The sequence below is a fragment of the Conger conger genome, chromosome 2 (genome assembly GCF_963514075.1).
Source record: "Conger conger chromosome 2, fConCon1.1, whole genome shotgun sequence".
NCBI lineage: Eukaryota > Metazoa > Chordata > Actinopteri > Anguilliformes > Congridae > Conger > Conger conger.
In genome coordinates, this window is record NC_083761.1 from 43,560,956 (window position 1) to 43,577,569 (window position 16,614).

General features: G+C 42.5%; 1 protein-coding gene across 1 annotated transcript in view; it reads left to right on the top strand.

Moving 5' to 3' along the window:
• LOC133121230 (protein FAM171A2-like) overlaps positions 1 to 16,614 on the top strand; it is a 67,719-nt gene that overhangs the window by 39,251 nt on the left and 11,854 nt on the right. Inside the window, exons 7-8 of the mRNA XM_061230432.1 lie at positions 3,093 to 3,272; positions 15,218 to 15,331. Coding sequence (XP_061086416.1) covers positions 3,093 to 3,272; positions 15,218 to 15,331 — 294 coding nt within the window. The remainder of the gene's footprint in view (positions 1 to 3,092; positions 3,273 to 15,217; positions 15,332 to 16,614) is intronic.

A 16,614-nucleotide genomic window follows, 5' to 3' on the forward strand; every position in this document is an offset into this window, starting at 1 on the left:
AATTATTGTGATTATTGTGTCCTGGGAACACTCAGAGTTTTAGCAGTGGTTGTATACCCTTGCCCTGATGTATGCCTCACCACAATTCTATCGTGGAGGTCTACAGAGAGTTCCTAGGACTTCATGGCTTGGTTTTAGTCATGACAGTGAATTGTGGGAGCTTATATACACAGAGCTTTCTAAACTATGTCCAATCACTTCGATTTGCCAAAGGTGGACTCCAATCAAGTTCTAGATACAACTCAATGATAATTAAAGCAAACAGGATGCACCTGACCACAAGTGCAAAGGGTCTGAATGTAAACAAGAGATTTCAGTTTTTAGCTAAAATTTCTAAAACATGTTTTCACATTGTCATTATGGGTTATTGAGTGTAAATTGATGGGCTAAAATTAAATCTACAACACAAAAAAGTGTGCAAAAAGTGAAGGGGTCTGAATATTTTCTGAAGCCACTATATCAGTGGAGGCTCCTCCATAGAGGTGGAGGAGGCCTGGCCTCCCCAATAATTTGAGAGAAGAGAGAGATTTAAAAAAAACAATAAATATATTTATTTTATTTATTTATTTTAACAAAAAACATATTTTTTATTTTTTATATTCATATTATTTTAGTTTTGTTCATAAATCTAAATTTTCCCATGGCTAAAACCCAATATTGCAATTGTAAAGCAACAGGCCAGATTTCCCTATCAGTTTGTATTAAGGCCAGGCCAGGCCAGGCCTCCCCTAGGAAATGAGATTCTCATAGAAGTCAATGTAATGCATTTTTTTTCATGCCAATATGTGATTGGCCAGATCGCTGAAAATGGGTGGGCAACGGAGGCCTGGCCTCACCATGCATTGTGTCCAGGGCTGAAAGATTGACATTTTGTTCGTCCAATCACATGCTACTGGTTCATTTGGAATCAACTATCCTGTCCTTTCCTATTCAACACAGAAGCCATTTTGAGAATTCGCTAGTCACTTCAGTCAAACAAACACTCGCCATAGTGGCTACGAGTGTCCTATCAACTTGTGCTTTTCAGGGAATTTAGCGAACACCCCTGGCTATCATCCCTGGAGTTTATAGCTCATTTTTGCTTAAAACTACCTCGGAAGTCGGCGAGATTCTAGCGCAATTTGAGCTCTTGGGCTGGAGATATGCAGATTCCAGATACTAGGGAGTGAGAATGACATTCAATAGGTCATGTTAGACACCATTTGGGATTTATTGAACAGTTTTATTTTTAATGTAGTCCATTTCGTTTTATTACAAGTCAATTTAATAATCTTCCATATCAAATTACCGAATTGTTGCTCTGTGAGGAAATTCACTCTAAATACGAATAGAGTGCTGCCCTCTAGTGGATAACGTTAACGTTAGATAAAGCCAACTGGAACCATATTTTTACATATTTTATATTAAATATATTGAATAAAACTACATATGATAAAGAAAGTGTTATCTTATCTTTTTTATATGCTAAACTTGATTAAATTGGTGATTACCTGTTGAAGCTGTAGAAGAATGAAAAATGTAAGCTAAACAAAATTGTTTTTAACTACATAATTAAAATTCCTGCCTTTTACACGTGTTCACTTGGCATTTATATTACATCCAAATGTCATTTCTCAGCTTAATTATCAGGCAGGCTCATAGACTTACAGCAATGTCATTTCTTCAGGAAGGCACAAGGCTAAGCTCTGCACAATGAATTTCATCAGCCAGAACTTTCTGACTGTAGCTTACACTCCAAATAGTATGCCTTTGGCCAGCACAAAGACAGATAAGAGAACAGGGAACATTCCATCGCGAGTGAAGTGAGCAAGCGGAAAAAAATGGCCTCCTCAATTCTGGAAGTCACCAGCCTCCACTGCACTATATGCAATAATAGAGGAAATCTGGGTAAATACTTGTTCATGGCACTGTACACGTTTAAAATCACCTATTGAAATTAATTTTTGAAGTTTGAGATTAAATATCTGAATAGGCGCAATAATAATGTTGGCTGATTAGAAATTAAGGCTGAAAACACCATTTGCATAGTGGAGTTCTACATCTGTCAGTGAAGTAATGGCAGTGAAAGTATTCCACAAGCGAACATGGCACAGACCCAACATGGCTTCCTGCAGACCAGCGGCTCCACTGCTTTGCAGTCTGTGTCTGTTCGATATTTTCTTGAATGTTGAATGTTTTATTAAATCGATCCATGTATTCACATCTAGTAATATCTGAAGCGATAGTCTAACAATTTTGAGATGAGGGCTACAGAAATCTATCAAAAGGCAAGACATTATGGAGAGGATTGATGATTTTCAAAGAACAAGAAAGCTAACCTGGGAGAGTGGGGCACCTCTATAAATAGGCCAACTGCCACCCTGCAAAATGAAATGAGAAAAATGGTGAGAAAATAAGGGAAAAAAAAGCGATACACTGCAAAAGATGAACAAATGAGTATCTTACATGGTATGAGCAACTCACATGGATTGCACAGAGCAGATTCGGTCAGGGAACTCTACCATGTTTGAGAATGGTGTGAAAAACAAAAAACATCCAGCAAAACACATTGTTAATTGAGAGAGGTTAGAGGAGAAGGGCCAGAGTGATCTAAGCTGACAAGAAGGTGACAGTAACGCAAATAACCATGCATTATAACAGTGGTATGCAGAAGAGCATCTCTGAACACACAATGTGTCAAACCTCTAAATAGATAGGCTACAGCGGCGGAAGACCAATAAGTCTAAAAAAATAAGTCTAATACCTAATAAAGTGCTCACTGAGTGTAGGTATAAATAAGTAATATTGATGTAGCCTACAGGAAAACCCACTGGGGAAGTGCCAGAGAAGCAAAGCAATATGTACGTAGATGAGCCTTAATACTAACTTACACACACACGTTTTTTGGTGGTGAATCTGGAACAGTAGGATCTATTTGGAACTATAAACGCTGAACACATATGTATCCTTCCATCTTCCTCTGGTTGTTTTGTTTACAAGTGAGTGAGCACACTTTGTGCTGGATCTAGCTCTACCTAGGTAATGTCTTTAAGCATAGCCAGTGGAAAGGATCATCACAGTGAGGTGACGCATGTGATGTTCCGTGTGTACAGGCGATAATGGCGGCTGGCTGGACCTGACTGCAGTGGCAGCAGTCAGCACTCACCTCTTTACTCGCGATGGGAGCGCCGTGCAGGTGTCGGAGCCTGTGCACATCTCCATCCCCCTGCCCTCCGACACCCCAGTGAAGGCCGCCACCAGCATCCCCGTGTGGAGGTTCGAGGCCCGGACAGGTGAGAGAATATCTGCTCCCGTCTGGTGACACTCCTGTCTGCTCGATGCAAGCTGTTCATGCGTCTCTCCAGGAATGAAGATCACTGCTCTTGACTGACTGGACTGTGAGGAAACCAAACCAACAGACTGTAGGTTTGAGTCCAACGCGTTTGGTGTTATCAATGTGTCCTTGAAAAAATTACTTAAACTGAGATGTTTATGTAAATACTCCGTTATTAGAGTGTGTGGGTAGGCCCCACAGTCTGGTCTCAAGTCTGGAGAATGTGCCAAATGTAATTTTTGTGAGTCATTTTGGATTTTGGCATTCGCACAGAAAACAAAGGAATGTAACATTTATTGGTAGGATGCTGATTAGCTCTTACTTCAGCAACTGGACTGAACTGAACACTGAAATGCAATTAGGTGGTCTGCAGTAGATTTTCCGTTTTTTACCTCTCTATTTTTGTCCTGTCATGCCAAGATGTTCTATACATCATTCCATAAACAATAGCATTGTTGTGCATTCAGGTAACTCTTTAAAAATATACATCAGGTTTCAGTAGTGTCGCTCAAGACATGGTTATTTTTCTGTCAGTTGTAAGGTGGAACTGTTTCAAGTCAATATAAAAGATGTCATGAGAAGTGAAACCGTTTAAGGGTGGTATATTAAGTCAAATTTGACTGAAGCGGTGCAGAAAACTGGGACCAAGGCTAATGTTGGAGTGGTTTTATTTGTCATGAATATTAGTGTTTGTCAGTACCCGATTCCTACTCCACTGGCATTGTTGAGTATCTGGTTCTGTTTCTGTTAACCATTTTGAGCGTTTAAGGCACTCCTAAAGAACCTGAGATACAACTGGGCCTATGATTCGAAGGGAAATTATAGTCACCAATTGAAGTAATCTTCGTTAAACTCTGTGGTGAGAATTTGGGATGTTTCCCCATCTCTTTCCCTATTTGGTGGTGAATGGTTAATCTTCAGGAGCCTATAGCATTTGCATGTCTGAGCACAGTTATGCAACAGCAAGCAGGCTTTCAAAGTGCCTGGTCACAGTTTTCCCTGCGGATTGTTGTGGCTCTCCTCTCCTTCATCTTCTCATAGAAATAAGGTTTTAGAGGCAGAACCTAGTCTCATTCATTTTATCTGCAGAGAAGAAGCTTTGAGTCTTTCATTTCATCTGCACAGGAGTAGCTGTACTTGACTCATTGTATCTTTTATGGAGAAGCTCAAGCTTCATGTTCTGCAGGGTGTGGAGGGGGGGTGTATCTCATTAAAATAAAGGCTGTGTCTGCATTAGGTTTTGAAGAAGGTCCATATTTTATTAGCAAAACCCTGAACATTTTAGGCACTGGTAATTAGGCCTGTGACCGCTGTTTAACAAGATGGCATGGATGGAAAGAGACAGGCAGACGTCAAGGCCAGATGATATCATTAATAATGTGGAAAGCACCTTTAAAATCTCTTCTTTTATGTTGTTTCCAGGTGCCTGGCAGTAGATTTGGCCACACCTGCAATGTGTAACACTCCATATGGGCAGCACATGAGAGCTCTGTTGACGTGGCACCCAAAGCCGTCCATGAAACGGCACGCTGGTGCCAGCTTCTTCGATCTGACTGCCTCGTGACATGGTTAAGGAAAGGTGTCAGAATACAGACGGGAGTGATTCCTCCCTCCCAGGCTCCTTTAGCCGGGCCTGTGTTGCCACGGTAACATGCAGGGAGACCGCGATAGAGAGAAAGCGAGAGAGAGAGAGAGAGAGAAAGAGAGGGGCGAGCTGAGATGGATTGAGGGAGATGAAGAGGCAGTGTGATATGCTCTCCCCTCTGGTCTGCTCCTCCACTGCTAACCCACATTTCACAAGCATTAATTAGCAGTGGTGCTAATATAGGGCAAACTCACAGGGACTGTACCCAGGTTTCTCATTAGAGCACCAGGCCCTGACGTTCACTCCCATACATTTGGGCCCGGTGGGCGGCCCCTTCCACTGCTTCACCCGCCTTCAGGTCTCCACTTTCTAAGTCTCTGTGCTCCATCAACTCTTTCCTTATTATCCATGGCATTCATCGGCAACATTAGCTCCGGAGGTAAATGCGGTCTTCTTGCAGTCGGAAGGTTGCCATGGAAGTGTCCCTGAGCAAGGCATCTTACCCCCAATTGCTGGTTGGTACCTTGCATAGCAGCCTGTATTAATTGGTGTGTGTGTAAATGGGTGAATGAGAGGCATTAATTGTAAAGTACTTTGGATAAAAGAGCTAAATAAATGCAGTCCATTTACCATATTACCCATGAATCTTTGCTCTCTACCTGTACCACAATGATCTGCATTCATCTTGTTGGCTTCAGGCTTCAAGTAGAACCACATAAAGCGGTCTGGTTCAGGCATGTCCACTATTGCCCCCACAGCATGCTGTGGGTTCTCCCTGCCTGGTTTGCACACAGCCTTTATCTTAACCCTTGTTTGGTGTTAGTCTCGACAGTTTGGAGTGTGAATTCCACCGACCATGGAATTTAATAGAGGAAAGCGGATGTGGCCTCTGGACATGCCAGCCAACAGGAATATGAGGTGGAGATGGAAGGGGAAGTGAGGGTATACATTAACACAAAGGGAAGGGGGGGGTTAGAGAATGCCATGGAAACACAAACAGAAATTGAACAACATTGCCAACGCAGATGTGCTCCTAAATTCAGACTCTGAGGCAGGACATTCTCTTGAGGGTTTTTTTTTATCTTCAGTGGAAATCTGTTAATTTTTCAGGAAGGAATCTTGGTTGTTTACCTCCCTTACATACCTGCTTACGTGTGAGTTCTTGGATTGAATCCCAAGGGAAGTGTCAATGTTGTATCAGTATTATTTTCTTCAAATATACCTATATAAAAATATAGCCTGTGGATGAGAGAGCTGGCCTGTAGGGGCTATGGACCCAACTCACCATCACTTTTCTCTGAAGGGGTATCCCTACAGAAATGAACCTTGCTGTAAAATCCAGCTATGACCAGCTTGAAATGACCAGCTACCAGCTGTTTCAAAACCTTTTTTTTCAGCAGGGAACATAATGGCTGCTACCGTTACATTAAGTTATGGTAGCCCAGTGTGTCTGAGGATGACTTCTACTTGCATTTCATTTGGTGAGTTTTGACTCCAGCTGTCAGATGTAGTGACGATACCGGGTCCAGGCTTCACAGCCATTGAGTAGTGTGGAGACACAAATGGCCTGAGAGACTGCTGTCTTAGTGTGGATATTCAGATTTTTGTTCAGGAACACTCTCTTAAGCAGCCTAGACTGAGGTATACTTTATCCGGTTTTGAATGTCGTTGTCTTCAGACAGGATGCATCCAAGAAATTTGAAATCTGGCACTACTGCTAAAGGCTTTCTGCCAATGCTGAAGCCAGCTTGCTGTAGGCCTTCACAGCAGCTGTTAAGGTTGCTTGCAGAGCCTCTGGTGTATGTGCCACAAAGGCACAGTCATCTGCATACTATAGCTCTACGACGTTTACAGATTTGACCTTAGTGGCACCCTGGATCCTCCTGATATTAAACAGGTTTCCATCCAGCCTGTAGTCCACAACCCTGCCTGACACCTGTGCATACTCTGAAAGGCCTTGACTCCTGTCCTCCTGCGGTCACCCGCGCTATAATCCCCTCATCGGAAATTTATTGACAGACTTCTAAGAGAAGAGAAGGACAGCCCGGACTAAGAGAAGGACAGCCTAGAGCTATTGACTGTATCAAAGGCTTTTGACAGGTCCTCGAAGGCCATGAATAGGCCTTGATGTTGCTCCCCACACTTCTCTTGTAGTTGGCGAGTTGTGAAGATCATGTCGGCAGTGCTGCATTTTTTTCTGAAGCCACATTGAGACTCGGGCAGTAGGTTTCCTGATTTGCTGTCTGCTTAGCATCACTTTGGCGAGGACTTTGCCAGCAACGGACAGAAGGGATATTCCGCTGGTGTCGCCACAGGCAGACTTCTCACCCTTGCTTGTGTAGATAGTAACGATATTTGTGTCCTGCCATTGTTGGGGGACTGCTTCATGCTTCCATACAACAGCGATGCAGTAAAAGATTGCTCTGGTGCACAGATATTTTCCCTGTTTTAGGATCTCTGCAGGGATGCCATCTTCAGAGAAGCCAGGACTTCAGAGAAGATTGGTGGGAGATAGCTCTTCTATGGTTGAATAGCTGGGCAGCTCCCCCAGGACTGCCAGATCAGGAGTGGCAGGTTGGTCCAAGAGGGTCTGGAAGTGTTCAGCCCATCTATCCACAACTTGCTTTTGGTCCCTTCAACTGACTTCACAGGTTAGAGAGAGTAGTTTGTGTGGCCATGGATGGTATTCACAGCGTTATATAACTTGTGCATATTGTTTTTCACTGCAAATGACAAAGCGGGTGGGTAGGTAGGTCCCAGCGTCTTCGCCACGATGAGATGTAATCCAGTGGGACAGGAGACACCCAGGACAACCGACGCCTCTTCACAGCTGCAGGAGGCAGCTGAAGCCCCACTCTGTCATGGTCCACTTACATGCGCCCCCCATCACATTGCTTTTCTTTTGGGATGCTCCCCTAGCCTTTGTCTTCCCAGACTTACCCACAAGGCAGCGGGGCTGTGGTTGGTGGATGCCAGGGTGTGTCCACAGCTCTGGGGACCACCGCAGCTCTGAGATCCCTTGCCAAGTTTGCCTAGGGCTGCAAGTCACCCAGTTACCATGTGTGACCACGAGGACGACTGGCAGGAGTCTTGGTGAAGTAGAGGCCGTGTACTGGCAGGGGAAGACTTACGCACAAGGCTGCTTCCCAGTTCAACACAGGGGCAAGAAGGTTGCAAGCAGGTGGGAAGTAGACATGCACCTTTCCCTCTAACTACTGCACTGCTGCACTAGACGCATCACAACACCCTGTGCTCAGCACACACACAATGGCTACTACCACATACTGAAACAAAGACTACCAAATCCCAGGAATGAGCTGGTCACCACCTAGATTGGAGTAACCTTTTTATTTATTGAGTCTATTTATACAGCTGGACATCTTGGGAATCAAAGGGGGTTTGCGACCAGGGGGTTACAAGACCAGTTCCATACCCATTATACTACATGGCCGCACTGTAGGAGTCCGTTTTCTTCTGCCCCCGTGGACCTATTTTTATAGTGACAGGGAAATCGGTGGAGGCAGTGAAACCTTTCTAATAAGATCCTTACTCAAGGTAATAAGTCCCTACAGCCATTAAAAATCCCATTCTTCTCTTTGAGAAAATAAACTGTTCCGACTCCCGCTTGTCTGCATCTTTCAGTCTTGACACGTAATCACCTCCTCAGTATAACTGGCCGTGCGCCTCTTGGCTTTCCACCTGACATTATGTCTATTTATCTTGTGCAGATTGTCCAACTGCACTCCTCCGGTTGGTGCTGCACATTCGTAGGGGCCAGATACTGATCCCTGACTGTAATTAACTTCGACATCTTTGGACGAAGGACACAGTACAAGCCCTCACCTATAACACGAGGGTTGGGAAGAGCATCAATACCCTAAAATGCATAGGTTATGCATTAATTCCATCATGTCTCAGACCTATTGGTTTTGGTGCAGTTTGTCACACTTTGGCTCCTTTGTCAAAGCAGAACATTTCTGTGCGCTAATTGCCAGGCAACCCTCTGCCAATCAGGATTGTGTCTACATCAAATGTCTACCTCTTCTGTCATAAGGACTTTTTATAATGGAAATTAAAATTATGTGTGTGACCAATTTGAACAGAGTGGGTGGCTTGGCTGGAGATAAGAGTAAACCACAGACATGGCATCTAATTAGCAGAAAGGTTTCCAGGTGTGTGTGTGTGTGTGTTACTAGGATGTGTGTCCCTGTAAACCTCCAGTGTGAGCTTTCCCAGTCTACTAGAAAAGCCTATAATTATGTTTTTTCAATATGTAAAATAGGCGGCACGGATGGTGCAGTGGGTAGCACTGCCACCTCACAGCAAGGAGGTCCTAGGTTTGAATCCCTAGGAAATCTAGGGCCTCTCTGTGCGGAGTTTGCATGTTCTCCCCATGTTTGCGTGGGTTTCCTCCGGTTTCCTCCCACAGTCCAAAGACATGCAGGTTAGGCTGAATGGAGAGTCTAAAATTGCCCGTAGGTATGAGTGTGTGAGTGAATGGTGTGTGTGCCCTGCGATGGACTGGCGACCTGTCCATGGTGTATTCCTGCCTTTCGCCCAATGTATGCTGGGATAGGCTCCAGCCCCCCTGCGACCCTGTTCAGGACAAGCGGGTTAGGATAATGAATTAATGAATATGTAAAATATGCTGCTATTTATATCCCTAAAAACAAGGTAGTACAATAGACTTTGGTAGCAGATAATAGCTTCTTATTATCCATATATATATACATTTTAGTTTTTTCTGTGGTGTAATGTATGTTTCACTACATACCAAAATACTGAAATGTGCTGAAAGAGAATTAACCCCTTACGTCTTTTTTTCATTTATTCCTTTTTTCACAGTGCAATTTTGAATCAATATGGTAACAGGATATACTATTTGAAAGCATTAAAACTCACAGTTCCATCTGTGTAACCTATTTTAAGATACCATTGCTTTAGCGACAACAGTACCTTATTTTTTAACATGCGGGTGGCAAAAGAAGCGTGGGGAGATCTCCTTCTCTGTACTTCCACATATCCACATACTACAAGAAATATGGTAATGTCAGTGTCCTTTTCACAGCAAGGGTCTAGCGAACCAAATGTATAATAGTGTTATGTACGGTCCAGAGAACCCAGACGCAGACCACAGGATAATCCAAAAGAGTAGTTTTAATGTCCAGAAGTCACAAGCCAAGAGATCCAAAACACAGCCAAAAACGAAAAGCAAAAGAATAGTCGAAAAAACAAGCGAGAGGTCCAAATCCAGAAAATCACAGGGCGAAGGTACAGAAGGGCAAAAGCAAAGTCGAAGTCAAGGCAAAGGGGTGTCTTTCAAGAATCTCTATAACAAGGCTTACAAACAATCGGCACTTATCAAGATCAACGTTCTGACAACGAAGCATACTGAGACTGAGGATTAAATACAAGAGGGAAGGTGACAATCTAGGCGGGGCAGAGAAAAAGGTGGGCTAAACAAATGGACAACAGGTGGGGAAACACAATAGGGTAATAACATAATAACAGGAGGGAGACGAAAACGCGGACTGGATGCACAAAACAAAACATGTAAAACATACGGCTCCGGATTAGGGAGTAGACATTTGCATAGTTAGAAGGCGTAGTGATAGTTAGAGACAGGTGCGAACACTTCGCTGAAACTAAACGAGTAATCAGGGATAGCATAGGGAGGCGGAGTTATAGAACAGTGGAGAAATACTAAGAGATAGCGTTAGTGAGTTAGTTTCGTGAATATTTCTAAACTACCCAATAAAAGTGATTGTTAGTTAGTTAGACAGACAGTAAGTGTATTAATCGGATTAGTACTGTACAAAACCTAGATTAGTAGTAGTTAGTAAGAATCGTGCTTTACAACATTTAACTATCAAGAAAAAGCAGGAAGTAAGAATCGAGAGTTTTAGAAAAAATGTTGAACTCCGAAAAACTACCGTAACCACCCGAATAGTGGGGCACGCAGACAGGGGAGTGACTGGACTGATAAACATTCAGACGTAGACATAACAGGGGAGGAAAAAAGAGAACTGTAATGGGAAAACATAAACCAGGTACTATGGGAAATGAATCATAAACAAGAATAAACATGAAAACATACAGAACAAGTACAGAAACATTACAAATAGTTTCTAATTCCAAAGACTTGCAGGAACGTCAATAGCATGTCCATTGCTTACTTTTTCTCTGGAGGAATTATTATTGTTGTCCATTTCACAGTAGAATACTGGTAAGAAGGTACTTGTATATAGGAATGTTATTATCTATGTTTTGTATAGGTGCTCTGGAACACCCTGAGCTTCTCTGACCAGTAACCATAATGCAGTTGTTAAGTATAGGCGTTCTCCCCATCTGCGTGCAATCAACTACAGTACAGTGTAAATGCTATCCAGCAAAGAACCAACTACGTGCATATTATTGAAGTGATGACTGAAAATAATTGTAGTTAATGACATTACATTTCCAATGATAAATAGTTTGTTCGGCTTGAATAAAACAAAACTGCATTTTTTTTGCCTGCATAACAGAACTGTACCATTTTCAATACGCACACAGACAAAAACAGTTCTTGAGATTTTATGCCAAAAATGGTTGACATTTTGAAATGGTTTAAAAATGTATTCTGTGGAGCCTACATCTAAATAGAGGGATTCCTTTGGAGGACTTCCAAGGAATCTCTTGTCTGAGTGAATATTTCTGAGGAAAACTGAAAACACATTTGACTCCACAATAGAGAGAATTTTCAGTGACGTGAGCATCACGTCGGTGAGCATCTAAATACATTCTCAAAATATTGTATTATTATTCAGTGTGCTTATAAATAAGGAGCCAGTCTGCTTCTGCATAATAAATAGCATGTGAAATTGTGGAATGTATTTGACTTGTTTATGGGGGTTTGGTATTTGACAAAAACTTCCCCTCAATGGCCCTCAATGACTATCTTATTATATAAGATGTCATTATTGTACTTATGTTTTATGATCTTCTCAACCTGTTGTTGTGAGGAGAGTGCAAAGAGAGGGAGGTTGAGACTGAGAGAGGGAAGTGCAAACACTTTTTTCAGGATACAAAGTGTTGTATAATTTAGTAAGCAAAATACTGTATTTTACACGTCATAAGACCCATAATATCAATGTCCATGGGTCTTTTTGGAGTCTCCAAATGTCCTTTTTGGAAAACAATGCAGAATGCTATTTTTGCAGATATTGTGATAAAATATTCATAGTCAATAATCTGTATCCACTCAAAAACAGAAAATATTTTCAGTGAGCTTCCACTTTCACTGTGTTTCAGATTCTGTAACTTTGTTTTTGTTATATTTGGAGTAATATTTTGTAGTAATTCTCCAAAACCTCCAAAGGTTTACCTTTCAAAAGAGAGCAGGATTATGCCTGTAGTCAAAAGGGTTCAAGAGTAGTAACCATTTTACTTTGGGTATGTAATTTTCAAGAAAAGGGGTGATACTTATGGGGTTCAAGAGAAAAGGGGTACAATATTTAAAGGTAAACTCCATATTTTAGTCTCCCATACAAACAGAGAGAACAGTCCCTCCCAGTATCTCTGCTGGAGGAGGCCTGAGCTGTCCTCAGGAGATATGTTTGTACTGCAGACCCTTTATCTCACCCACCCTAAGAGGCTAAGAGGAAGGGAAGTACCCCGAGCCAAAAACACCAGGATGTCTGCGGCTAACCCTGCTGTTTTTCCTAAATCCAAGAGGGCTTTTGAACCCCTTAATTGTGGTGAAGGACTGTGTGTACAGAAAGACCAGGTGGAGGAAGATAGGGTTTACTGTGGGAAAGCCCCTTGTTTTGGCTGTAGATAGCTCCTCACTGTACAGCCATGCCCACAGCGCCCCCTTGCGGTGTTAGCTGACAATGTATTTTCTACAAACATGTTTTTAGGCATTAGCCTTGATGATCACACTTTCCATCATGCTTTAGAGTAGCGTTAAGGATTAGGGTGGATGGGAGTGCACTATTTTGATCCCCTCCACAGTTGCCTCTTAACCACAATGCAAGGAGCATTACAAAGCCTTTTTCAAATATAGCAGGGACTGGAAATGGAAGCCTGACTTTGCTTCTGGTGGCGAATTGCAGATCTGAGAATGGCCATAAATAGCAGTGTTCGAAAGGGGGGTGAACCTGTCAGGCATGACTAATGGATCTGCCACTATGTTGTTTCAAGTTCTGCAGCCGCTGCAGTGACAAAGGCAGCATACCCCGTGCTTTTAATCGCACAGCTAGCGTATCCACCGCATCGATTCAGTTTCGTCGTTCGTTCTGTGGGCAGAGCAGTAGCCTCCGTGGACTCCACAGCCAGAGGAAAACACTGTATTTCACACAGGCAATTCCTCTCTTTTTCTCTCGTCACCAAGCCCAAAGTGAAAATTATAGCGTGTGCCAGATACCAGTTATCTGTGGCCTGCTCTCTTCAGTTTAAAGGCTTATAATTGGCAGGGCTTTTACAGCCCAACCTATTTGCTTGTCAGCAGCTTCGGGGATAATTACAACGATTTTAAGTACTGCTCGGCAAGGCAGCCGGATCCATTCTTGTCCTGGTTTTTGTCACAAGTTCAGCGTCTCTGTGTAAGTGGGAGGACACAACTGGAGCAGTGGCGGCCCTGCTGCACGCATTTTAACAGTGATGGACATCCCTGCGTGATTCTTGGTTGCTAGCCGAATGATGTCAATGATGTTGAGCCGTAAGAAGGCCAGTGCCAGAAGGGCGGCACTTTGTTTGAACTGGAAGGTGCCATGTTTTGGTGTCAAACAGAAGAGAAGGCTCACTATCACAGAAAGGTTGTGATTTGATTTTAAATGTGATTTAAAATGTCTGGAAAACTGGACGACTGGGGCATTCTCTTTGGGAGATGCTTCTTCACCTAGTGGGATTGTTTGGGTAGAATTCATTCTTTGCCTTGGAGGTGGATAACAGTGGCTAAAGCCTAAGGGAGCTTTTTTCTGGAGGTAGGGACTGCATCACTTTCCCAGCATGCAATGCAGGTTATGACATTAAATGTCAGTCTGCCGGGTGGGGAGAGACCAGACTGGGTCCCCAGAGAGGCATTCTCAGCCGTGCTCATTAATAAATGAACGGCCAATGAACGCAGTCACCTCCTCCTCCTCCTGCTCTCGGGCGTAGTTGCATAGCCTTGAATGTGCTGATGCCTGGAAGCAGTAATATAAACCCCATAAATCTCCTCACACTCTGCAGTGACACAAGTGAATGAAATCCCATAAAAGGACTGGAGCAGAGCTGGTGGTTCACCCCAGGGTGAGATTTAACAGTGAGAGTAGAAGGATGTCATTGTGTTTACATTTGAGCACAATGACTTAATGACTGAGAGGAGAAGAAAAGGTGTATTTCATGGAGTTCGAAATATAATCTGTGACTCTGTAATTATCTGTAATTTAATAATATAAACTAGACCCAAAGAAAATATTTTAAAGAAAAATCTGAAAATTGTCTACATTTATTGACATTGATCCTGGATCGCTATTTGAAAAATGAAAGTAGCAAATGCAGTGGTCCTGTATAATCCAGATAATACAGCTGCCTAAAGGCAATTCCTTTTGGAGCAAACATATATAATTCTTCTGGAAACCCTTTGTGTAATTAAAATAAGTCATTGTCATAAAACTGGGAAAACAAAGGTACTGCTAGAAGTGGGGGGCAGGTAGATTTCTCACCCGTGTCTGTGGATAACCCCTCCCTCTCCACCTCAGCTATGATGTGGTGTGCATTCAACTACAAAATGGCTCCCCGGCGTCATCACCTCATTGTGGTTGAGGTGAGAAGAACATGAGAAGAAAATAACTATATATGTGAGGTCAATTTTATTAGTATTACTATTATATGGTGCGGTCCATGTCTGGTAATGGCTTGGCTGGAAGTTCAAACATGAGCTGCATTTGAAGAATAGACACCAGGAAAGAAACTGTTGGAGTCACAGAAGATCTTGAAGTAACTTGTGTTACCTGTGAGCAGTGTTGTTCAGCAAAAACAGGATGTGCATCATGGCTTGATAAGAACTCAATTCGGCTGTGTCTAGTTTTTGGGGTAAATGGGTATATGGTGTTACAAGGGTTATATTTATATTTAACTCCCCAGTTGAATTAAACCAGAGGCTGCATTCTCTTTTCCATCATTACCTCGGCTTGTGAAGCCATCTGCTGACAACAAGTGCTGCTTTTTTGTCACTTAACATGGGAGACAAAAAAACGTACTTTTAGGTCATGGGCTTTAACGCTGTTTGTAGACTGGGGTCTACACATTGATTCTCCACTCTGTTTGTTGGCTGACTGTGCCTTCTCCCTTTACAGGTCTGTGGGTGAGGAACAGGACAGGGTACATTAAAAAGGAGGGAATGCAGCTGACCTGGAGTTTTGTGGCCCCACAGTTGGGATATTGGGTTGCAGCCATGCCTTCTTCCGCAGGTAAAGTGGTGTTTCCTGAACACCAGTTGTCACAGTACTACGGTGTGATGAGTGTTTGACCAAGGGATGGAACAAAAATAATAATAATAATTACTACAGAATACAGAACACATGAGAAGTGGGCAGAATTAAAAAAAAATCTAAATAAATACAGTTCATTCCAAAATTATTCACACCCCTGATAACAATTAAGAAAAAGACTTAGATAAGTACAAATACTGACATATATTAAAATATTTTACTTATTCAGTGGAATCAGCAAATTACTTTGTAATATACAAGTCCCTTGAATTATACCCATGTACTTGTTTTTCATCTATTGCCCTCAATACAGATATTTTTTGGGCAACCATTCAAAAAAGCCTTTTGGCATGGAGGCGGCATCTGATAGTTTGCCGACTTTGTATCTCCAAGATACAATCAAGGTTTATGAACAGAGGCACGGTTGTGAGGTAATGTCCGAACCACACTTGCATTCAAAACACGAAAATCGCCAGCTTCGTCTTTTGCCGTTCTGGGACCAATATACATGAAAAATTGGTCAAGGCAAACACGCTATTCGAATTAATATACAGTACTGTGCTGAAGTTTTAGGCAGGTGTGAAAAAATGCCGGAAAGTAATAATGCTTTCAAAAAATAGAATTGTTAATAGTTTCCATCCTTCCATTATCTTAACCCGCTTATCCTGTACAGGGTTGCTGGAGCCTATCCCTGCATACATTGGGCGAAAGGCAGAATACACCCTGGACAGGTCGCCAGTCCATCGCAGGGCACACACACACACACACACACACACACACACACACTCATACCCACGGGCAATTTAGACTTTCCAATCAGCCTAACCTGCATGTCTTTGGACTGTGGGAGGAAACCCACACAAACACAGGGAGAACATGCAAACTCCGACTGGGATTCGAACCCAGGACCTCCTTGCTGTGAGGCGGCAGTGCTACCCACTGCACCATCCATGCCGCCCTATTAATAGTTAATAGTTTATTTTTACCAATTAACAAAATGCAAAGTGAGTGAACAGAAGAAAAATCTAAATCAAATCAATATTTGGTATGACCACCCTTTGCCTTCAAACCAGCATCAATTCTTCTAGGTACACTTGCACAAAGTCAGGGATTTTGTTGGCATATAGTCAGGGGTGTGATTAACCAATTATATCAAACAGGAGCTAATGATGATCAATGTAATATGTAGGTTTATTTTGTTTTGCAATAGTATTAGTCGCTAATAGTTCAAGTTGTTATGGCAAAATTAGCTGAGTTTATTC